The sequence below is a fragment of the Nesoenas mayeri genome, assembly GCF_963082525.1.
Source record: "Nesoenas mayeri genome assembly, chromosome: 17".
Classification (NCBI taxonomy): Eukaryota; Metazoa; Chordata; class Aves; order Columbiformes; family Columbidae; genus Nesoenas; species Nesoenas mayeri.
In genome coordinates, this window is record NC_137565.1 from 7,275,996 (window position 1) to 7,300,349 (window position 24,354).

General features: G+C 41.5%; 1 protein-coding gene across 1 annotated transcript in view; it reads left to right on the plus strand.

The window, feature by feature from the left end:
• Window positions 1-971: 971 nt before the first annotated feature.
• ARVCF (ARVCF delta catenin family member) overlaps window positions 972-24,354 on the plus strand; it is a gene marked incomplete at both ends in the record, with an annotated part of 152,390 nt that continues 129,007 nt past the window's right edge. Inside the window, one exon of the mRNA XM_080355196.1 lies at window positions 972-1,187. Coding sequence (XP_080211322.1) covers window positions 972-1,187 — 216 coding nt within the window. The remainder of the gene's footprint in view (window positions 1,188-24,354) is intronic.

Sequence of the window (24,354 nt, forward strand, 5' to 3'; positions counted from 1 at the left end):
CTTATGTTATGCTGATTTTATACTCTTAGGAAAACATGTTAAGTGATATTCACATGATAGATCTGTGGAATCAGTGGGGAGTTTTGCTGCATGCACCATACAGATGGAGATCGGGTTTGAAATAGAATACTTTATAACCCTACTAGAGAGGACATAAGGCAGAAGATATATATCCCATCTAGCTGGTTTCTGAGTTCTTTTTCCTGCACCGATAGACAATCAGTCCTGTGTGTTTTCCATGAAGTTGTTTGATTTTGGCTTTTTCATTTGCATTATTAGCGAACAGCTGCATGCAGGACTGTTTCATTGGCTACCATGCTGGAATCATCAAGCACATTTCAACTGCAATTGCACTATCTGCATTTAGAAATATTTTCCATTTTACGGTGTACTCCTATAATTGGGGGGGGGGGGGGGGGGGGTGCTGTTTGATTCACTTGGAAAAAATGGACACAACTGTTTTCTTGTACCATGAAGTTTCTGTCTTTAAAAATGTTTCTGTTAAAGACAAAAATTCCAGGTGTCTGTAGGATAAAGGGTCTGTTCCTCATCCCCCCCCCAAAGCCATATATTGTTTAATATAGTTCTTTTAAGTACTTTATTATTTGCACAGTGAAATTAGCTTTGCAAGAGGGATGAAAACCCCTGTCAGAGCAATTTTAGCAAAAAGATCAAAGGAATTAAATCTAAATTCTCTCAAAAGTGAGCATGTATGGGTTGGTTGGTTTTTTCGTTTTTAAAGAGGGAAGCCTTGGATTAATTACTTTTAATGTAAAATCAAATCAATAGATGGAAAGGAAGTATTTTCAAAGAGCAGTGCAGTTTGCTACTTAAGGTGACCAGTATTTAGTAGGGTGACTAACAATGTGCATTTCTATTCTTAACCTCTGACCTGTGCCCTCCCCACCCCTCTACCTAACCCTCTCCATTTGCCCCGGTCAATTAACAGGCAGGAGCATTTGGAAACAGTCATGGATGACTATGATATCAGGTCTGCCGCCAGCATTTTAGCGTCTGTTAAGGAGCAAGAAGCTCGATTCGAGCGGCTGACCCGCGCACTCGAGGAGGAGCGGCGCAATGTCTCCTTGCAGCTTGAGCGTGCCCAGCAGCCCGCAGAGCGAATGAGCATTTGCAACATTGGCAATGGTCAGCCCCTGGCAACCGCCTGGCAGCAGCTGGTTCTGCAGGTAATGACCTGCCCGTTTCACCTCTCGCTAGAGTTCACCTCTGCCACAATTTCCCATTCCCGAAAGTCGGGTGCATCTCGTTTGTCGTCAGCATTTCATTTCATAGCTTGTGTGCTGACATCCCGTGGTCGGATTGCTTCATTGATCAGATTGGGAGCTCGGGCTTCAGAGCCTTGGCTTACAAGTTGCTCTTAGTTCCTCTTAGCTCATGGCATACTTCTAAAAGCACATGCATCCTCAAGCATTAAACCTTAGAAGAGATCTTCATACCCTCCTCTACATCTGCACGCTTGCTGCAAGTATGGTGATGTGCTGGTGATTGAAAAACAAGGCTGAGTTGCAATCTCCATAGCAAACAAAATTTCCATTAGAAATAGTTGGACTTTGAATAGAGGGAACGGCATGAAAAGCGGGGATTTCCCTCCTGCAAAGTCTTTTTGTTTGAGTTAGCAAGGGCTTCATAATTTGTTTCTCATGTTTATTGAATTGATATACTTTATTTGAATGATGCAAACTGGCTTTGTGGTAGCCTTAGATTTCCAAACATTGTTTTGCTTGATATGTGTTCTTTAACTGTTTAAATGTGCGGTGATAAACTACTTGCATCTCTAAATCATTTAAGCTAGCAAATCGCTCTGCCATGCAAGGTAAGTCATGCAGAAGCAATAGTACCATTTGTGAAGGTCTGTTTCCTAAGAAAACATTGTTCCATTCAGAGAGAAACTCTGGGCTGTAGGGATTCTAAAAGTTATTTTCCCATTATGCCAGACTGTTTTACAATTATACCTGCATTGAGCTGTACTCAGGCAGACTTACATTATATTACATTAGCACAGCTTTGCTATTAACAGCTGCTGTGTTTCTGTACATGTAAATGCTTGAATATGGGACTTGACGTAAAGGAGCAGCCTGCGTGGGTCGGGCTCAGAGCACGGCGGTGCTGGTCGGAGCTGTGGGTTGTGATGCCCTCGCTCAGCAGCAGGGCTGGGGACATGTGCTTACACACTTGTTTGAGACAAGGACAAGTTCACCTTCACTTCCTCTGAGTGACTTTGTGCAAAGTGCGTGATGAACAGCTCCAGAATGAAATTCCTTATCCACAAAACTGATGAAGCATGAGTTTTCTGCAGTGCTATGGCTTAAGGTCTAACCACTTCCAAGAAAACTTAATAAAAGAGTTTAGGGTACTAGGGCCTACGTGACTCCTATGGAGAAACAGCCCCTCAGCTCATTGCCACTGGGTGAGAGGAGCTTTAGTTCATAAATAATTGGTGCTGAGGTTTTTAGAGTAGCTTGTCTATGAAATAGAATGGTTGATTAGCTAAATATGCACAGTTAAGAATTAATATAAGGTTATTTGTAGTGAATTTTCATTAAATGTACTGAGGGCCAAATTCTTCCCTGCCTTACTAGAATTAATTAAATAGTGTTTAAATGAAGGTTGAAAGCTGTACATTCAGTGTTATGCAGAATATATGATGATTTCATCTTTAGTATTATATATTGCATTTCATTGCTAAAGAGTACACAAAGCAAAAGTCACTCTATACTCTGCTGTCTATAAGGATTGTTCATACACTATAGTGAAATGCAACAATCTCTGAAGCTGTTTCAGTGAGCACTGCCTGATTTCTGCTTATCACCCATTCAACCTTTTGTTATAAGTAATAACACAAAATAAGTTGTAGCTTTTCCGTATGGAAGTTGCTTAGGTGAGTATACGTAATATAGTCATTTTGAAGAAGAATTTGGTCAAAAATGAGGCTTACTTCGATTTTAAGAGAATGGCAAATAATCTTTAATGATTTCCACAACCAGGCTTCAGTTTTCCATGTTGTTTGATTGTCAAAGTGGAGTCTGTTAAAGGGATCTGTTAGGGAAATGTGTATTGTCAGGGCTTTGCTAACAGAGTGTCTCAGTACTTTTTTGTAATATATGCTTCCAAACTCCCTTCTTGGTAAAGAAAATGAAATGCTTAAAAATAAATAAATAAATAAATATATAAAAGGACAAATAGTATATAGGCAATTTGTCAGAAGTGTAACAGTTTTCTGAAGTCCTCAAAAGACAAAATCAAGCTCTTTTGCAGATACTGATTCTAATTAATTAGATCTGGATATTTATTTATTTATTGATTTATTTTTAATACCAACTTGCTACTCAATTGGTAGCAATAGCTCCTTGGCAGCCCATTTAGTCACTTCCTTCATCATTGGTGAGTTCTGCCTGTTCAGCGTGAATTGAGAACACTCGAATGGACCCTGTGAGCTGTGGTGCACTGGTTGACATTAGTGGGAGTGTATATGGCATTGTGGTTTTTGGCCCCTGCCAAGCAGTAACTGGATCTGCAAATGGGGTCAGGGATGTGCTGTAATTGCCAAAAAAGTGCGCCTAGACCTCTTAATTTCACATTAAGAAAGCGTGGCAGATTTTTCTAAAATGTATCTTAAAGTTGTTATTAATGGGAGAAGTTGATTACTTAGACAATCTAAACAGGTCGTTAATGGTTTGTTCGGGAATTAATTAGAAATAGCTGACATTTGCTCTTTAATGAGAATTAAATAGTCTAAGCTTCTAAGTCACTGATGAGTGGCACCTATCATGCGTCTTCTACACGTTCAAGTATCTGGTTAAAAATGTTTGTGCCAGCTTGATAAATCTTGCCGCTCCTTATGTGTGAGGTGTTTAGTTTAATCACCTGGTTCTGTTTCACTTTTCGAATGAGCCTTCTGCTGCTCCTCACAGAGGGCACTGAAGGATGGGGAGAAGCTCCAAAAGTGCACATGTAGGGTTTGTACTCCAGTGGGCTGAATGCACAAAGCTGCAGTGTTATTGCTGCAGAGCCAACCATTCAGAGCATAACTTTTTAATAATGAAGAATATTATCTTTTTTTCTTGTTTTAAACTTTTATTAAGGCATCAGACATGTGAAGCTGATTAAACACAAGGCCATATCCTGAGCTGGTTTGAGTTGGCCTGGCTCCATGCGTTTCAGAGAAGCTCTGTCAAGTCTGATCAGCTGGGGAGCTCAACAACAGTGTTTGCATTCAAAGATCGTTTCCTCATTGGTACACATTGACAATTCCATTCCTGTTAATGTTTCATAGCCAAAATATAGTACAGCGTTCAATAAACCTGTTTTGCCAGCAAATACACTGTAACGATACTTTGACTTCGAATGATCTTTGCAGTGGCCTATAGGGATTTGGAAGGGGCTTCCTTTACACAAAAGGCAGGTGGTGTCCCCCTTCGGACAGGTAGAAAAGCTGTAGGAGTTGCCAGATCTCCCCAGAAATCAGCCCCTGGCATCTGGTGCAGAGTTTAATTTACCAGATTGACTCTTACGCTTGCAAGACTTAACATAAGTTCATCTGCAAAGACTTTGCATTGACAAAATAATCCGATAATGAAAAACTTATTTCATTTAACTGTTATTTCCATTATTTTAGGTTCCCTAAGGTGAGTTTGTTGGCATGTTTATACATTTACTCTTTTAGATATATTATCTGGTACATTTGGCTAAGGAGCTACTGGAATAGATCAAACCCAAAATGGAGATTGTGTGCATGCATATATGTTAGTATAATATAGATATAGATACTCCCACGTGCTTTTTACAAAGCCTTTTATTAAAAAAAGCCTATCAGCATAAATTCATTCTGTGCATTTTTTTCCTTCAATGCTATTTTTGTTTAAATTGGTGGTGTTGTTGCAAGTGTTATTCTGCTGTACTTTATGGAAAACTTTTTACACATCATACAGTAGTTCCCATATGAAAGAACCTTCGTTGTGGTCCTGATGCCACAGAATTGGTAAATGCTGACAAGGAGTAAATAGTGACTGAACAATGGCTATAGGGTTTATGGGATGTTTTCTACAGTTCTGCCTGTCAACAACATGATCCAGGAGACCTATGATGGCAACTCTAAGTTAACTCAGTTTTAGTGACTGGTTTCCTCCCCTAAAAGGAGTGATAAAATAGCTTATTTTGTTTTCAAAAGTAAAATACAAGTTTTGAATCATGTTTGGACTTTTAACTCCAATCCAGCCAACTTCACTGATCATTTTTTGACTCAGAGTTAGATGTTCACAGGTTCATCCTGTCAATTTGTTGAGCTCCATGTAAGAGTCAGGCTTGCTGAGATTCTTAATAGAAGAGTGTACGAGGGTGTTTGATGGGCTGAAATTTCTAATAATCCAAGCTGAATCAGCATGAGGTGACAGCGATTAATATAGCGTAATATCTTGTATTTATGTAGCTATTACACCTACTAATATCCATTATTACGCAGGTTTTCACGTGTAGAGCCCGCCCTGTGCATGGCTGTGCAACTGCGGTATTAACATGGCATGAATACGGTGTTTGAGGCAGAACTGACCTTGTTTGTGCCTTTTGTAATACCGGGCGCAATAATTTGGTTCCTTAGACGTGACCGAGACAGACTTCTCTGCAACAGGGCTTGTGATTGCGCCGTTTACAAAGGCTTATTAATGATTCACTGAAGACTGCTCTCCAGTCATTTTGTACTAGATTAACTGTTTCACTACAGATTTGGATTTTTGTTTTCTCTGTTCTTCTTCAGACTTTAAGAATATAATAATTATGATGGCAAGTATGGTAAGTTCCACTGTCACAGGTGTATCTTGTGTAAATGCTGATAGGGGGTTGTTCCCCTTGCGCAGGATCATCCTGAAAGCGGTGGAGTTGAAGCAATGCAAAAGCCGTTGCTTCTGAACTAAGGAAATATACACAATAATAATTGTTTAAATACAAACTAGGAAAAAAAACCACAGTGTAAATAAGCGATGAGGTTTTTGAGTCAGTTTTATTTTTTATTGCTTCCATGATTCTTCATTTGTGAAGACGTAGGGTAATAAACACAGGCTCAAAATTTTCCATTGGGTTTCATTAGCATCCTACCTCTAATTGATAAGAACTTTTTCATCTGTTTCTCCAGGCCTGGTACATGTTTGACCATGCTTTTTCATACATTGATATACAGTTTGGGTCCAAGTATTCCCTAACTTTGCGTTTAACCAAGGTATTAACAAAACAGAGTTGAAATGGAGGGAGATAAGTGGGAATGAAGAAACTTAAATCACATACTGTTTTATTTTTTCTATTAACATCCTCTCCAAAAAAGACCCGCAAACCCCCTCCCACCAAATAACACCCCAGAAGGCCACCTTGAAATGTCAGTAATCAAACAAGTTGATAAAATCCATTATTTCTTTACTCTGCAAATGTGATTAGAGCTGTTCACAGGAAATCGCCTAATGGAGAAAAGCTACAGAACACTTCCATAGGTGTGATTTAGATCATTTCTATTTCAACTTATGTTCCAGAGGAAAAAAAAAAAAACCAACCACCTGTTTAAAAATTAGCAAATATATATTTTTAAACATTATTTCTAGGCAGGTATTTTGTAGCCATAATTAAGAACCAATATTCTTCACTCTTTATGTTAATCTGAGGTACCTGTGACTTCTGCCAAAAATGACATTTCGTGAATGGAGGGTCAGTTTCAAGGAAAGGTTGAACACTAAAGCACAGCAGAACACATGGTGAGAATTTTAAAAAATACAAGAAGATTAGCTCAAATTACTTTTCTAAGAAAATACCATCAAGTTAACTTTTCTGAGTTACAGTTCGGGCAACAATAAGTCTTCTGTCTGTATTTCATTACTTTTGTTTAAGATTCTCTGCTCCACACTGCCATGGTGCTGGCTGTTAGAATGTGGAGACTGTTTGCAGTGCTTTAATAGTAAGAATGTGGGTGCATTAATATTGGATGTATGTTTGAACATAAGCACAGAAGAAGCAAAAATGGGTTCTGAGCTGCGCCGAGCCATCAGCGTACCTTTCCTTCCCCTCTCCATCGCATACAGAATGCAGTTCTGTCTTTGCTCACCGTGTGAAGTTTCACGTAATTCGTTCCAGTTTGTAGTGCCTCTTGGCTTCCTTTGTTATATAACACAGTTGTGCTCAGCTTAAGGGACTGACAGCATGGAAAATGCCTCTTTTTGTGCCTTACAGGTAAGGTCAGGTACAGACAACACGGCTGTCGGTTCATGACAGCTGCCTGGTGTTACACTGCCAAATACCCATTGATAGTTAACCCAAGTTCTGCTAGTACTGAGCAGACTGCAGAATGCTGAAAGAATTTCCAGGCATAGCCCTAATTCCTTTAGCAAACCAGCTGAAACCCCAGCAGTGTCAGTTGTGGTGCAGTGGGGTGGTGGCTCTGCAGTTCAGCTCCTGGGTTCGTGGGCCCACAGGTCCCCGTGCAGTGACACGTGCACGGGCTGTGCCCTCCGCCTGCTCCTGGACATGCAGGACGGATGAGTAGCCCCACGGAATTGTTAGGAATGGCCTGGGTCAGGTTTCAGCTTCTGCGTATGTGCAATTACTCAAAGGTTCCGGGGGGACAGAGGGAGGAGACTTGGGAATATGATTCCCATGAGGGAATCAGTTCATAGATCAGAATTCAGTGTGAGCTGAGATATTTGCAGTACCTGTGAATCCCAGCACGGTTTGGAACTGGACCAGAAGCCGTTACTCAGCCAGTTTTCAGAAAGACACGTTCCCCATGTGGGAGGTATGATCCTGTCCGGGGTTCTGCCGTGTTGATGGTAACAGTTGAGTTTGGCTTGGAGGTTGGAGCTTTTGCTACCTTTAACATTTTCCCATCTCTGTGAAGGCATCAACTCCTGGTTTACAATGAGTAAACCACTCAGCTCCAGCAGGAGCTGGAAGCAAGGACCTGATGTTTCTCAGGGCCACATCCCTGAAGAGGCTGAAGCGGGTGCTGAGCCAGCCTGCCCCTCCAGGAACCCGGGCAGAGCGGCACTCTTGGAACCACTGCAGGCGTTTCAAACAGAGACTTTCCAAAGGGAAGGCCGGCCCGTTGCGCCGCTGTGGGCTCAGGGGCCTCCTGCTGTTTGCCTTTCTGCTGGGATTACCCGAATTCCAACAGAAATCCTAGAACCTGCTTCCTGGATTGCAGGAGGAATGCGATAGCACGAGGCTAACAGAAAATGAGAGTTTGCGCAACAGGCATCGTGATATATATCAAATGAGAGTTTTTGAAAGATGGACTAAAGTAGTATACCTTGGAGAATTCACATTTTGTGGTTCTTCTATTTCTTGTTATAGTTTCTCCCCTACGATTATTCTTCAGTCTTCAGTTAAGGCCTTAAATGGTAATAACATGGATACAGAAGTGAATGGGAATATTATATCAGCATCCATTTCAGCACCGACTTCATCAGATGCTGTGAAGTGCTTTCCAGAAGGGATTTATTTGATAAGTGAACCATCTAAACCCCACTTACTAGGGTTATTTGGGGCTCAGATCTGCTGGCATGCAGCAGAATCCACTCAAAATCTGATGCATTATCCAAGAAATTTTGGTATAAAACTTTGTTGGCAAATATAGTTTGAAGAGTAGATACCAAATAGTTCATTTAAAAAAAAAATTGAACCCAGCAACTGAAAAACTGCCCCTCTCTGCCTGGTAAGGAAACAACTAGTTTATGTTTCTAACACAATGATTTGTTTTTTCAAAACGTAATTACGTACTAGTTTATAGTTTCACATGTGCGGGCTGAAAATGCGTCTTTGAGCTGAAAGGTCCGTGGCTTTGCAGAAATGTCGCTTTTCTCTGTCCCATCAGCAGCACCTCACGTCTCACCATTCAAACTATGTGCTCTGCAACTTTCTGTGGGAGCTGCTACATTCCAAAGTGCCATCTAATGTTTGTCAGCAGGACAGCAACTGCTTTCTGCTGATGATTGTAACAGTGCAAAGTAATGGCCACATTTACCCCGAGCATGTCAGAAATAGTTTTGTAGTTTCATTTGCCTTGGAAGTCTCAGCTGCTTTTGTTTTGTGTGGATTTTTATTGAATGAGGTTTTGGAAGCAACTGAAAAGCAAGGATTGTCTTGTTTTGTTTGCCAAGGTTCGTGAAAGAAGAATTTTCCACAACTATTAACCTTTCTGACCTGGAACTGTGCCAGGTGTAAATGAAAATGATTTAGTTTGAATGACAAATTTGTCATTTTGTAATAATCTTCCATGATTTTACATTGCTTTACTAGTAAAACTATGTTTTTTTCTAGAAATACATATAAGAGAAACACATTAAAAGTGAATTCTGCTTTCTGGGTATACTTCATTATGTAAAGGGCTGTCTAGGTTGTTTTTTGCATAATGTCTGAGTGTTGCCAAATAATTATTAAAAATGTCTTAAACCAGGAACATTCAGATGTAAACATTCAAACATTAAAGAGTAATATCAAGCAGGTTTAACAGGATTTTTTTAAAAAACAACCTTCTAGTCACATTTAGCACACTTGCTTCCAGATAATTAACATGAAAACATCTTACGTTATAAAGTCGTGATTTGTTTTTCGTGTTCTGCCGCTTGCTTATTTCTCAGCTCAGCAGCAGAACACAATTAATTGTACTGGCTTTTATAGATTTTAATTCTCCTACACTTTACTTTCCAAGCATACTACTGCAGTGGTTCAGCTGGGATGTTCGGGAGGAAAGACTTTAAACCTTCACAAAAGCTTTTTGCACTATATCACTCAATTTAATGAAGAGATGTTGTTGCTAATACAGGACCTTCATCCCTGTGAGCGCTGCTCAGGCCTCTGTGAGCCTCTGCCCTTGCACATCCACTCGGAGCCACAAGAATCTTTTGCAGAAGCTTTAAAACTGACAAACAGGTGATTTCCTCTTCCCCTCAGCCCTTTAAGCTTTGGACCTGAAGGCTTCAACCCCCAAACTTTCTACTATTCCATTTCAGCCATCTCTAAGCTCTTCTGAACTAAAGCTGAAAGAGCCCAAAATGAATGTTGGGTTATGATGACATTGATGAATTACTGAGCCTTTTACCAGTTTAGCTCGTCTTGTTAATGGTTCAAATGATGCTCTCGCTTGCTTTGTCACAACCGTGGAGTAATTCACTGAAGTCATCGGTGTGACTGAGAACAGCACGGCCAGGATGGCCATGGGCAGCCCGAGTGGAGTGCCAGCTGTAATTAAAGCCTTTGGTTTAAATAAATGGCAGGGCTTCTTCTTGATATATATTTAAAAACAAAGCAAAACTGCTTCCCATTTTAAGCTACCAAATTGCTAGCTGAAGAGAGTATCTTTTAAGCATAGTTGTGGTGACTGGGAAATGCTGTAGAATACCGTCTGGGTTCATTTTAGGGACTTAATCTAAGATGTATCTTTAGCTTCTGGCAGAGTGGTGTTTTTAGAATACTCTAGTTAAAGGCTGAAAGGAACTATAGTGTCTGTGTTCCTAATTCATCTCTGTTAGCTCTTATTCCTTTGTTCCATCTTACTTTCTTATGAAAGTGTTTCAAATACAAGAAACTTGCTCTGTAATAAAGTTTCATATGCAGAGACCTTAATTTGGTCTTCAGAAGAAAATCCAAAACAGCTTTGGGTTTTGGTTTGAGGAGGATAGTTAATACCATAGAAATCAGTTGATAGTACAGACAGCTATCAGTCCAGCGGAAAATCACGTTTTTGTCCTCCGAATGAATGGCATGTTTAACCTGGGATCTTCTGAGCAAGTCATTGTAATGTGCGTCTTGAAATACAGCACAAATCACCTGGAAAATCCAAAAACTGAAACAAAATCTGAGACATGAAAAATGGTCAACGCTCAGTCTTTCTTTCCTGCATTTGAGTGTCTTTGTTTTCCTTTCCAATAACTACAGTATGAAATTATGGTCACAATACCAACCTTAAATTTGATTTGTTTTCCTTGCTCTTGTCATTCTGTTATAAATGTAATTTTTTTTTTCTTAAACTAGAGGAGATTTTTCTATTTTTATCCTGGTAAAATGTACTTGATTCTTATCTAAATGAAGCTGCTGGGAAGAAACATAGGTCATTCATTTAACTGTGACCTATATGCAGTGACATGTACTGTCCTCTGTCCTTTATTTCTAATGTAAGCAGTGCTGTCACCAGACCGTCCTTGTTCCCATCCTGTCATATGACAACTCGGATGAAAGGGAGATGACTGATGGGAGCTGTAGGAAGAAGGAAGCTGTGTTTGTATACAAATGACAATCCCCCGAGCTCACGGAAATGCCTCATGGTGTCCCTCTCCAGAATGTGTCTCCTTCCTCTTTGCCATCTTGTTCTTCAGCCTTGTCATCCTCTAGACCTCTTCTTAATACTGGATTCTTAAACGAGGATGACACATGAAGTCATGCTCCATTTATACACAAACTGCTCCCCAATTGAGGCAATCTCCCTTCATCTCCATTTCTGACCCTGCGGTATGAAAGCAAAAAGATTGTCAGAACCATGTTGATGGAAATGTTAGAAGATTCTCATTGGATTTCTCCTTCTAGTCTTGGAACCATTTTGAAGTATGGATGCTTTGCAAGGGCTCGTGTAATAGTTCAAATATATTTTAAAATGATGGGAATACTGACAGTAAAATATTTCAAAGTTCATCTTGGAGATAGAATGTTCTGTTTTCATTTGTCTGTATTACAATCATTACAGCAGGGCACCCTGCCACATCTTGGTCTACTGTTCTTCAGTTCTCTCCCTTACCTTGTTTATTTGCTTCATGAAAGTCACAGGATAAAAATAAAATACCTTTGGCATGGCAGCACGGATATGAATATAGGCTATCTCATTCCGGGAGTTGTCATGGGTGATCGTCTATGGTTAGCTGGGATTCTTGATTCATCTTGGGCCTGCTTGCTCTGTTGGGTTTATGGAAGGTACATATCACTGGAGCCATATGTTATATTTCCAGGCAGAGCTGTAAACCATTTTGCTTTTACTGCCTCTGAGAGCAGATCAATCTACAGTGCAGCACTAGTGATGGAGAATTTTTTAAGGATAATGGGAGAAAATATAAAAAAGAGTGCTTGGCCCAGATACTCTACTACTCCATCTTCCAGAGAATTAAATCCCTTCCTATTCATAAATGTTTAATTTCTCAGAGACAAGAAAGGAGGTTTTCACCATGCTTTTGCAGCTGGGAAAAATGTGATAGATTAAGAAATTAATGTTCATTTTAAAAAATAAGAGTGGGGGAGGTTGCAATGTAGTCAGCAGTCTGGTACTAATGGATAGAATGTTTGTTGCCAGAATTTGGAAGTTCAGTATAACCTTAAGGGTCTAATCCATAACTCTTACTTAGGTAATTAGTTCTTTTACTTCAGCATTGCCAAATCCCAGTATTCACAATTACGTAAGCTGGTAAAATATTGCAAGCAGCTGATAAATAAGAGGACTTGAAATGTATTTTGACTTTTAAATAATAATTTTGAAAAAATCTTTAAGTCAAAACTCTTTCAAAATTTACTTTACAACCAGAAAGCCTACAAGCATTTATCATATTTTTTTAAAGGAAAACTATGTTCTTAAATAACAACCTGATTCCAGAAGATGGGACTTCAGAATTCACCAATGCCAGCCTTGCATGGCTTGCACAAATACATGTAGGTTTACAACATGAGAGACTTCTTAGGTCAGTAAGAACTGACAAATCTATCCAGGAAGGTTTTAGTTTCATCATTTTGCATGCAAGACCTGCTGCTTCAGTGCCCTATGGATATAGGCTTTATAGTGTGTTTTTTTTTCCTCTTTGACAGCATAGAAAGGTCTGGCACGTATCCATGTGCATGCCTAAATTGAATGGTACTTTCCTATGCCAGCCTGGCCTCAACAAAAGTTGAGCTATTTTAGTTTGTTAACTGAAGAAAAGTTGGACAAGGAGAAGGCGGGGGAGAGCACCGTACGAAAGTACAGGAGACTCATACAAAATGCATTCCTTTTGCTTTGGCGCCTTAGTATTTTATTAAGGGCCACTACAAGTTGCCTCTAAATTATTCCACTGTAAATAGAGCGTATTTTTTTCCTCCAGTGGAGCAAATACTTTGCTTCAGCTAAATCTTGTGGAACATCTACCATTGCCCTTGTCGAACTTTACAGCATTTAGTTTTAAACAAAATAGGATCAGAGTTGGGTAATGTAGTTCTGCTCTGTGCTCTGCCCCTAAACTACACAGCCGCAGCTCTGATATTCAGCAGGAACTCTGACACTGGCAGTAAGGCTGAAATGAGGATTAAATAGGTCTAAAACATTTCTTCTGGTCTTCAGTGTCAGTATAGTAGGAGATGCCACCTTTTTCATGTTGATGTGGTAGGACTGATATTAATTAACATGTTAATTACATTGACACTGGAAGCATGTTTTAGAATTTTCAGGGAACCTGAAGCTGGGATGAAAAGACTCTTTTGTGCAAAGGTGCCTATTCTGATAATTACAGAAGATTAAACTGTGATGTGCCTTCCTTTCTGCTTTATAGTTGGTCTCACTGTCTCCGACTATCCCTGTTTTCCAGTTATAGTCTCTAATTTGATTCCAGTAGCTTTCAGTCCCTAATTACCATTGTTCAGCCACCAGCTGTTACAGCGGTGGATTTATTTGTTGCTTTGGTTTGCTGCAGGAACCTTGTACAGAAGGGTTTGAACAGGCAGTACCCTTGGCTTGTGCTGCCAGCGGGGCTGGGTGTTTAGCACTGGGCACAGGACTAAGCCGGTGCCTCAGACGTGCTGGTCTGTGCCCATCCCAAGGGCCAGGCTTTAGTTCCAGTGCTGGGTAAGCGTGTCCTCCTGCCCCAGGACTGCGCCCGGGGGGGCTTCAGGTTTAGTTGAGGTTGGTTTATACCACCTACCAACCTAGGTCTCTGTCTTATTACACTTGATGTCTTAATATATTTATTAATACAGACCCTTTCTGCCATTTCTTGGAAAAGGCAGAGAGAGGGATTAGATTCTAGAATAATAAGTATAGGAGGCTCTTATCCCTCCCAGGGATTTCAGGGGCTTTGCAGCCTGTGCGAAGCCTGAATGTTAAAAGCTGGGTACTTCCAGTTTACTAACAACAAATGGATGTGAAAACCATGTCCCAGTTTTTGTTGCGGAGTCTCTTGAATGCCAGGTATAGCACATCTGGCATTCATTCTGGTAATGAGTGATTTATCAAGACAATGTTTTAATGAATGTGGGGCAGGTTTGTGGGCAGGTGAATGGTTTTAAAAAATGAGGCCAGGTGTACTTTGAGCTCTAAGCCTCGCTGCATCTGTGTGAAATAGAAAAGGGAGGAGACTGTGATGGAAGATCATCTTTCTCTGGCGTTGGTGCATTAGGGTTGGCATTAATCTGGAAGTGAAGTGCACCAAGTAAGCAAACGGGAGCGTTTTCTTTCTTGTGCTTTTGCGTTAGACCCCCCTGCCATTCAGGCGGCAACTGCGCTCTCAGTGCAGCCGATGTCCGAGGGGCTCTCAGCAGCCAGCGGGGCAGCGCTTCCAGAGACGCTGCTACCGCTGCCGAGTGACATTTTCCCTCTTTGTCTTTATCATCCAGCGGGGAGATCCAGCCGGGCGGGGCAGCGTGGGAACCCCGGGGGGCTCCGGGGCTCGGTGCCCTGCAGCGCCGGGCCGAGGGGAGACGCTTCTCCGTCTGCAGCGCCTCCGCCCGCTCCCGCCGCCCCCCCGGCAGCCGCCCGCGCTTCCCACCGAGCGGCCGGAGCCGCCGGGCGCTCCCGCTCCCCCGGCGCGCCGGGCGTGGCCGCGCCCCAGCCCGCTCCGGCTGCGGCTGCCCGTCAGTTCCGCCCCCCGGGACCGAGACTCCCGGGAGCGGCGGCGAGAAGAGCCATGTGAGAGCGGCGCGTCCCGGCTGGGAGCCGCCGCGGGGTGTTTTGTGCCCTCGGAGCGGCGTTGCCTGGTGGTCTCGTTTCCTTGGATGGGCTGTGTCCGCGGGGAGGCTGCGGAGCGGCGAGGTTGCTGGTGGGGTTACAAAAGGAGCGGGCTTCGCGGAGGAAAGAGGCTCCGGAGGCGGTCGGAGCAGAAGGCTGGGTCCGCAGAGGGTTTGCAGGAGGCTGGAGGGGTTCTCTGCTAGGGACTGCGAAGCTGGCACCTTGCATCAATGCCTGCGGAACTCAAACAGGTTAGTGCGAAACTTGTGTCCTTCCCTCCGGGCTCCGGCAGTTCTGTGCGGCCGCATGTGCGGTGGTCCTGGGTGTGTGGGAAGGAGGAGGCTGTCAGGGCTGGAAGGGCTTGTTTACTTGTGTTTTCATTTTTTAGCCGAGAACTAAGAGTAAAAGCTGAGCTTCTCTTTCTAACAGAGCATTCCAGAGAGATTTTGCTTTTGTCTCTGTTGTGTTAACTGGTGAAACACCCAAAAAAAGCAAGCTATTGTTTTATTTGACCTTCTTATCCTGCTCAATAAATCTAGGGAGCTCTTTGACATGAACAGCTAGAAATAGTGCTTTTTAAAAAGAAAGCTTTGCTATTGTCCTTTTGTTAAATGTTTGCTTTTCCCATACACTGCTCAATTGCTTTTTCTTTGATTTAGTTGTTGAACATACCAGGGAAAGAACTTCAGTTTTTCACTCTAATGTTATCTTAAACAAAAAGCCTTCTTGGTTGTCATCTTAATAATTTTAATGGGTTTACAGCTCTCTGCAAAAATATTTAAAATATTATTCTTTACCTTGGAGTGTCATTGGGCATTGCAGGGTAAAGCAGTTGCATGTTAGATTTAAATAAATAGATACCATGTCAGATCCCTGTAATTTATAGGTGCTTACCTTGTTAACCTCCTTCATCTTCCTTGTGAGCCTCAGGAAACCCTATAAATTCAGGTGGTGGCAGGGTAGAGCTGCTCCTCAAACTAGGGTGAGGTGTTGTCTTCTTCAGCCCTCCTTTTTCTTCTCTGCCTTTTTAATTTAAAATAGAGTATTTTAGCATAAGAAAATGCAACAGTAATACGTCACTGATAATACATCTGTGAATTTGCTTCGGTTCAGTGCACTGGAATTGTTAGAGGTGCTTCAGTTTGGTTTAATCCTGCTGTGTTCAACTTGTCCATCTCCATAACAGAAGGCTGAATCGTTTCTTGATGCAAATAGGATGTTGGTTGTCTTGAGAGGAAAGTCCCTTTCAGCTGGCCTCAGAGTGAGCATTTAATGGTCTGGAGAGGGTCCCCATTGTCACTGCCCTGCCTGCTGGACGTCACCCAATCCTGGTTGTCTTTGGGGTGCTTGTTTGTCACCCTGCCTGTGGACTTCTTAGGAAGGAACTGGATTCCATTTGTGTATGTGGTCCTGTTCATATTGCCTGATCTGAAGTTGCTGTACTTGTTAAATTATGTGCAATGGGTTGTTGATTTTAAAATAAATAGATCTAATTAGTAGCTCTTTGGGATTTTTGTTTTTCAATACATGAAGAAAAAAACTGGAGGTAAGGAACAGAATGCTAATTGAAAAAAGAGGTGTGTTTAATGTCTCTTGACCTGTGCAGTTGAGCTGTGTTCTTGTCTTCTGGGCTTTGTGTTTTGATAGGAGGAAAAGCTTGAGTGAGAGTGAAAGCCTATAATCACTTCAGGTCATGGATTCCAGTTCACTTGTAAATTCTTCTTCCAAATCAAAACAAAAAAATCGCATGGTTTTAATTTTTATGCTGCCTGTCGTAGTTGAGGACCAGGCAGAGATGGTGTTTTATCTTTTCTGATGGAGCAAGTGTTCTTGATTCTTTCTGAGGTCTTTTTGCAGTATAACTGAGGAGGCTGATACCACAACAGTGATTAGAGAATGTTTTGTTTAACGAAAGGCGGTAGTTTTAAACCATGGCTTGTCAGAGAAATTTATTGTGCAGTTACAGAGCCTTTCGAAAGTAATCTTTTAGTTTTAATGATCACAGTTAAGTAAAACTAAGCTACATGGATAAGCGGCTTGAAGGTGAATGGCAAGCATATACAACCCATACAGACAAAAATGGGAGAGATACGAGAAGAGACTTCTGCCACATTAACTAAACACATAATGTATTTAGAGACTCTTCATGTTAAAATCTGAGTAAATACAGTTATGAAATCATAACTAAAAAGAACCAAGAGTAACTTTTAACTATGCTTTTTGACTTCTGCTGGGAATAGTCCCAATTCGGGGCCACAAAAGCAGCGTTGTACCTGGGAGCACTGGTAGAAAAACAGATGCAGGACACGCTTTTCTTGTGGCTGCGAGCACGCAGGGCAGGTGTCACCTTTTTGGTGTCACCCTTGGCCATTTCCCTTGTGCTGATGGGCAACGGAGACTGCTGAAGATTGTGCTGAGTACCTGCAGCCTGACATTCAGCAGGGGCCTGAATGTAAGTGCAGAGTTCATGAAATTCAGAAGGATCTTGAAGCATGGAACTGTTGAAATATGTTTGGTTATTCTACCACATACAGCTTTGATCTGTAGCTGAAGCCTTAGGTGCTGGCTTGCCTCGGGGTCATGAAGTTGTGAAGGAGAAAGGAGTCACTTAAAGTGGCTTTTGGCAAAAACTCTTCAGTTCTGTTATTTCTGCTTCAGAAAATGCTTTACTACCATTCAGGCACTGAACTCTGTAAGGCTGCTCTTCCTCGGTGCTGTGTCCCTGGAGCGTTTCACTAGGGGATGATACTAATGTGAGAGAGTGTGAAGTTCTAGATCTGGGAGGATGAAAAAGTAGTTAATGCATTAATGATATACCTGATGTGATTCTATACTGGTGATGGAAATCTTGTGGAAGAAATGTTCATGGAGGTGCAGCATGCAAAACCAACATCATTTCCAAACAGTTGGGCAAGTCATACTAGAAAAAACAAGTGCGGAGGGAGATTGATTTTTAACATGGGTCTCTATATGGAGTCACACACAGATTCTCACAGACGATGGGCTGCCCCGTGTGGGTATAGACCTGGAACATCTCTAATGTGCCCTGAAACCCTGGATGAAGAGATACAGCAGTCTACAACGTCGACTCCAAAGTAAATAAAGCCTTTGCCAGCCGTTGTGACCTCTGCAGCAGCGTTGGGCAAAGGGAATCTATCTGTTTCAGCCCTAAGTTACTGAGATGTTGAACTACAAACTGGAGCACCTTAGTGGAGGCACATGTTGCGTTCTGCTCGCTCTGCCACAGAGGCAGGAATCCCCTGGGAGGGTGGATGTCGTAACTCTTTAGGCAGTAACTGCCTAACTCGGTTGTGTAACAGTGGAATTCAGGTGTGGGGATGTACACGGTGGGGACCCTCACCATGACCGAGATGCTCTGGGCTGCAGCAAGACGCACTGTGTAGGTTATGGCAGTGCAGGTGCTCTGCTGCTGAAAAAGGCATTGCAAGAACTGTATTATTCTAGAAGTGCTTTTGTGTGTGTTGGGATATGAGAGATTGTAAAGTCCAGTTTGTGCGTATGCAGCTTTCTAACAGCAATAGACATACTGAGGAAGACATTCCAGTGATCTGCTTCCCCAGGCTGGTGCTTAACCACCTGTCCCAAAGGTCGCGAGGGGAGCTGCTGTACGGGGACAATACAGCTGGCTGCATTGTTTTGCTTAAGTTACACTGCAGTTACTAAAAATAAAAGCTTTTTTGCCTTTTTTAAAAATTATGTACATCAAGGTCTTTCATAATGTAGAAATTCTAATTATGGAGGAGAAAACAGGGTGGGGAAAAAGCATGTTAAACAGTCACATTTGGAACTGTGCAGACTGGAAATTTCTAACATGACTGTTCACAAACATTTACTTTCAAACATCCTTCTCTGAGTTCATTCACCTCTGTTACTAAATTAAGGTTTTGATGCTGACTTCAGTAGGAGTAGGGTCAGGGCCACTGCGAGAAAATGGTTGTGTCTCTATATTTGGGTGTTAGATAATAAGGTGTTTCTCTGATTGTGAGGATTTTAGCATGTTCTCAGTTTGTCTTTACCTGTTCCTGCATCTGTTCCCCAGTTGCTCTTAGTTAATTTCCCCTGTGATAGCAAAATTGTGCAACTTCTGAAAAGCTTCTGTTTCATTGGATGTAGGCCATAAAGGTGTAAGGAACATACCATAATATACTTCACTCACCACTTCTTCCACCCCAAAGCTTCTGAACTGCATGTGCTAGTCTAAGGAGGTGTTACTCCCTCCCCTCGCCCCCCAAGATACCGCTCTGAGACACAGAATGAATACTCCTAAGATAATGTGGGTTTAATTAAGGAAACTACAATTCCAGACTCCACCACTGCCTGTTCACCTTTCTGGACACATTTGTGGGTATGGTTGTGTGAGATGGGAGCTTCAGCTTCACTGGGTTAACAGGCTTAGATCCTTTGCTGCTGCTGGCTGTTGATTTCCCAAATTATGCAACAGGTTGCCCTCTTGGTTATGCAAACACACGTTTTCAGGGCTGTTCTGTGGACAAGAGCAGTTAATTGATCCAGGGAGAGAAGTGGCTCTGTATGAAGTAGGCCAGAGGGAGGAAGAAAAGGACAAGGAGTGAACAGGTGTGTGTAGGACCTATTGGAACTGCTTTTGCTGGTGAAGCAACATCCAGACCATACAGGGGTTTTGTAACTCAAATAACGTGGCTTGGGAGCTCTGTATATGTTCGGTTTGTTCAGATCTTCCTGAGAACAGAGGGGAGCAATACGAAGACCCTGTTCTTCATGGTTTTGAAAACTACTGTTGTTTCAGGAGCATCCTCTACGTACTGATGTTGTCCAGAGAAGCTCAGCTGTGCCCAGCAATGACAGAAGTAGTTAAGGCTGCATATGAGGCTGGATAGTGGATGGGAACTTGCTTCTTTTTAACTCTGCCTTCCAAGGTATTTTGGTTAATAGGAGTCTCCTTCATCATTTCATGTTAGCCATCTGTATTTTTCATAGAATTGCACAGACTTGCTTATGCTACAGGAGATAAGGAGATTAATTGCAGTAGCTTTAATAGTAGTAAGGTTGGGATAGCAGAGGTGATGTTTAGTTTGTGCTCTAAGGTTTTGTTCCTAGTGGGAAATGGAATGTAGGATTTAGTAGGTTTTCTTTTGTTTCTCCTTTTAAGGATGAGCGGGATGTGATGATTCCTCCCCGCATTCCAACCACAGTATAAACAGCAAGAGGAGAGGGTTAAGAGTGAATGGAGTCCCTGAAATCCGGGGACTAGAGAGAGTGTATTTCAAATTCTTGGGTAAAAGTAAAACCAAAACTCAGACTATGATAGTTTTAAGTGTCGGTGTCCTTTGTGTCTCATTAGGCTGCAGCTATGCTTTGGGATTTTTAAATTTTTTAAAAAATGTTGTTGTTTGTCAGCATGCCTGAGCAGTGAGCAGCTAACTGTACCGCAGAGAACCTTGTGAGCACAGGGGCTAAAATCTCCCTTTCTCTGAGGAGCTGTTATCTTTTGTATCTCTGAATGGGTGGCAAGTTCTCTTCTGTCTCATTAAGGGTTGTGATTCCACAGTGCTCCCTGTATACTGCAGTAATGTGAAAATTCATTACTTTCCGCGGTGTTCTCTGCCTCTTTGAGTCAAGCCCACACCTGCTCACAGCAGGAAATTGAAATGCCTGAGTTTTCCCTTTTGGCTCATCCCACACATCTATCCTTAGCATCGCAACGCTTCTTTTTGGTATTCAAAAAATAGGGTGAAAACTGTTCCAAATAAACCTGGAGAATTGTTGAGCTTGGGAATTTCTGCCTCTGTAAGCTAAATCACTTGGCATCACTCAAAACTTCTATTTTTAGTAAAACTTCCACAGCAAGAGTATTGTAATGATCAGAGAGATTCCTGAAAGCAGAAAATGAAACCAGAACGTGAGGGCTTATTTTTATACTGTAGAGAATGTATTTTTATGTGTGTGTATATATATCTGAGCAAAAATATATATATATGGAGGAGATGATTTAATGTAAGTAGCATTACTCTGGAGCTGTACGTAGTGCAACACTGATCCTGGAACAGTAAGAAGACTTTTCTACTTAGAAACTGGTAATTCATTAAGGAGTTGATGAAAGATGTGCAGCACAATTTGTTTATGGGTGGTAGAGCCCTGAGATGGAAACAGTTCCTGTGTGGTTTGAATTGTAAACTCTTTCAAATTATTTTAGCAAGTTTTGCATCTGGAGCTATTTGCATCCCTCTCTTTTGATGATATGATTCTCAGGGGAGTTTGGTGTTGCGGGAATAAAGGCCCTTTTGCCTTCCAGCCGTGGCATCATGTGGCCTTAGCTGGTTGGTTTTGTGACACATTTAACAGACTTAATCTCAATAGCCTGTATTAAACTCTGTCTCACTCAAATCTGGAAAGCTCTCATCTCTGCATCAGTTCTGGTATAAACACCAGGTTATGTTGAATTCCGAGGAGCTGTGAAAAAAGGTTTGATAAGGAAACCAGTAAATAAGGCTATATCTTGTACTTTGCACTTGTACTTTGTTTTGAATGGACAAAATGACTTATTTATAAAACAGATTATGCAGGTGGCTGCATTTCTCTATCAAGAACTTCCTGAATCTTTATTATTCATTGATTAACAAACCAGACCCCAATTCTAGAGATTGAAATGGTGGCTAGAAGCTCCTCCATGGCACCTGTCTCATACTGGCGTGAATTCCATAGGAACTGTCTGATTCTGCGTCGGGTCACGCTGACATTCTCCCAGGTACATTGTTTAGTCCCAGTCACCTCACTGACTTCTGTTACTGTTTTGTCCTTCTTAAACATTCCTCCTAACGGTAGCAAGGGTGACCAGAGTAATTCTCCTGTTGCTCGCACACGTTAAATTAGGAGGAATGTGTTACCATTTAAACTTAATTCAGCAGGTGCTTTATGCTACTGGCCTCAATTACATTGGTTATCAGCTCATCTGTAAATCCAGCAATATGTTTTAGGAGACCAGTGTTGCCCAGCTGGGCTTTCTTGGTGATCTCTCTGCCATTTTAAGCCTCTGATGAATCCTAAGTATGGTTTTCACTACCTTCAGAGTGCAGCTCTTCATAGATCATTTTTTATGATGCTCTAATGAGAGAACACTTATAAATAATCTTCTCCTGCGTTGTAAAAGATATCAACTTAAATGCCAGATGCTATGAATGTATAGTGACTTTGTAAATGGTACATTTTATTTATAAAGTGCGTGTAGATGCTGCTTACTATTGTAAAATGTAACTCTCACAGCTTTCACAGCTTCTGGCCTTGAGATGTACCCTTGAACTCCTGGATTGCTGGCAGACTTCCTTAAGAGTAATGGATGATATTAAGAGTTGCCTTTAATGAAAAGGCAAGAGTTATTTCTGTGTTGGTAACTTCAAAAGCTATTTCTTTTCATTACTTCCCCTACATGCTGCTTGGCTTGTGCATTATTTTACCTTATTTTTTTTCTGTTGAGTTGGTAATACTTTGAAATTAACTGCAAAAGAAACTCTTTACCATTTAGTTCTTTTAATTTTTTGCCTCTAGATCTTGTAAATACAGTCATGTCTTAATATTTGTGGAGAAGTGGTCTTCATGTCATATGAGCTTTCTTGAATGCTCATGGGAGAGGTGACTGGACTTGATGGGTGAGATATTTCCCTCTGGGTGTTCACGCTTGTCGCTGCTTTGGGTGAAGAAAGCGAGGGGGTGGAAGCCCCTCCTAAAGCAGCTCTTGCCAACCCCGTTCCTGACCGACTGTGACCCTCTCCCCATGCTGGGGCAGCAAGATGGCAGTAATTAAACATTCCCCACGCTTAAGAATTCAAGACATGCATAGTGCCTTGGTTTACACATGTTGAAATCTCCATTGCCGTGATAAGGGCTTCAAAAGCACTTTGCATAGTTTATACGCAGTTAGAGGTGATCCTTGTGGCTGGTTTGCAGATGGGAGGGGAAACAGTTGTGTGAGCTCGGCCTTGGGAGCAGGTGCCAACCAGCACCGGTGGTCGGGTGGAGATAAGCACAGTGTTTTCTGGGTGAAATTTCAACGAATCAGTTGTGTGGAAAGCCTGTACTTGCCTTCTAGCACTGGCAGGCAAGTTAGTAGATATTTAATAAAATATATTGAAACTCCAAGTCTGCTAGTTATGGCTCTGATCCACTTCTGCAGGGAGATTGTGTCCCAGCAATAAGAGTGTCAGAATCTTATGGCACAGCTTCTTTCTTCCCCTTTGCTCCTGGCTCAGGGTTTTAATAATCTTGTACTTTCTGGTTCTTCTTTTCTCCTCTTTACCCAAAAAGAATGAACTACAGTATGTTCACAAGAGTTTTAAAAAATTATATTTCTCATATTAGCATATGTAAATGTATATAAAAGCATGCTAGACGAGGAACATTTCACATTTGTCTTTAGCAGTTTCATCTCATCTGGGTCATTCTTTCTACTCCTACCATGACATGTTGTTTTATTACCGGAGGTTAGAATGCATCTTGGTCACGGTGACACATTTATCTTGTATTTTATGATGCGATCTTATCACATCCCATTTCTTTTCTCTTTCCTATTCAGCTTTTCATCTGTCAGTGACAGTCATGACACCAGCTCATGGCACAGCAATACCAGGGCTATGTATTAGTGCATACCGTTGGCAGTTTTTAAGGGTAATACTTTACTTATAATGTACAATACTCTTTTGAGCAGGTTATTTCTGGAGGGAAGAGCCATTTGTAATTACATCAAAAACATCAGCCATCAATCATTTGAGATGTAAGAGATAGCAAAAAAAGGCTTCTGTGGGTACCATTCAGTAAATATGAAGCAAACAGAAGGTGACATTACACCCTTCTCTCCTGGCTGCAACAGTACAAGGAGATGCAAAAAAGTGGTAATTCATTATTTGTGTAATAGTGACAGACAGACCTTTGTATTTGCAGTTGTGGCTTCTGTATTTTAACATACAAAAATAAGTATTTTGCATCAACTCTACGACAAGGTGAAGTGAGAGGAAGAATGTTGTTTGGGTCTATTGTTGAAAAGATTATGGCCCTTTTTAATATATTTGATTTTAAAATGCATTCTTTCCTACTATTTGTTCAATTGCCAAATCTTCAAAGAGAAAACTGATGCTATTTAGGCAACCCAAAAATGAGGGGACAGAGTTTCAAACCTTTCAGGCTGGTATACGCCAACTCCAAATATGATTCGAGATCAACTGAAGAGTGATCCATCCATCCAGTGTACAAATTTGAAAATCCGGCTGCTGGTTTTGGTGTGTAAATAGGATTGGAAGCACCTGTCTGCAAGTTGCTTTAAATCTACTGTGACATACTGTTAATCCAATAAGTTTTTCTGCTTCTTGGTTTTTGAGGCTAAAGTCAAAACCATCTCTGTGTCTCATTTACATGGGATCAGTTTATTT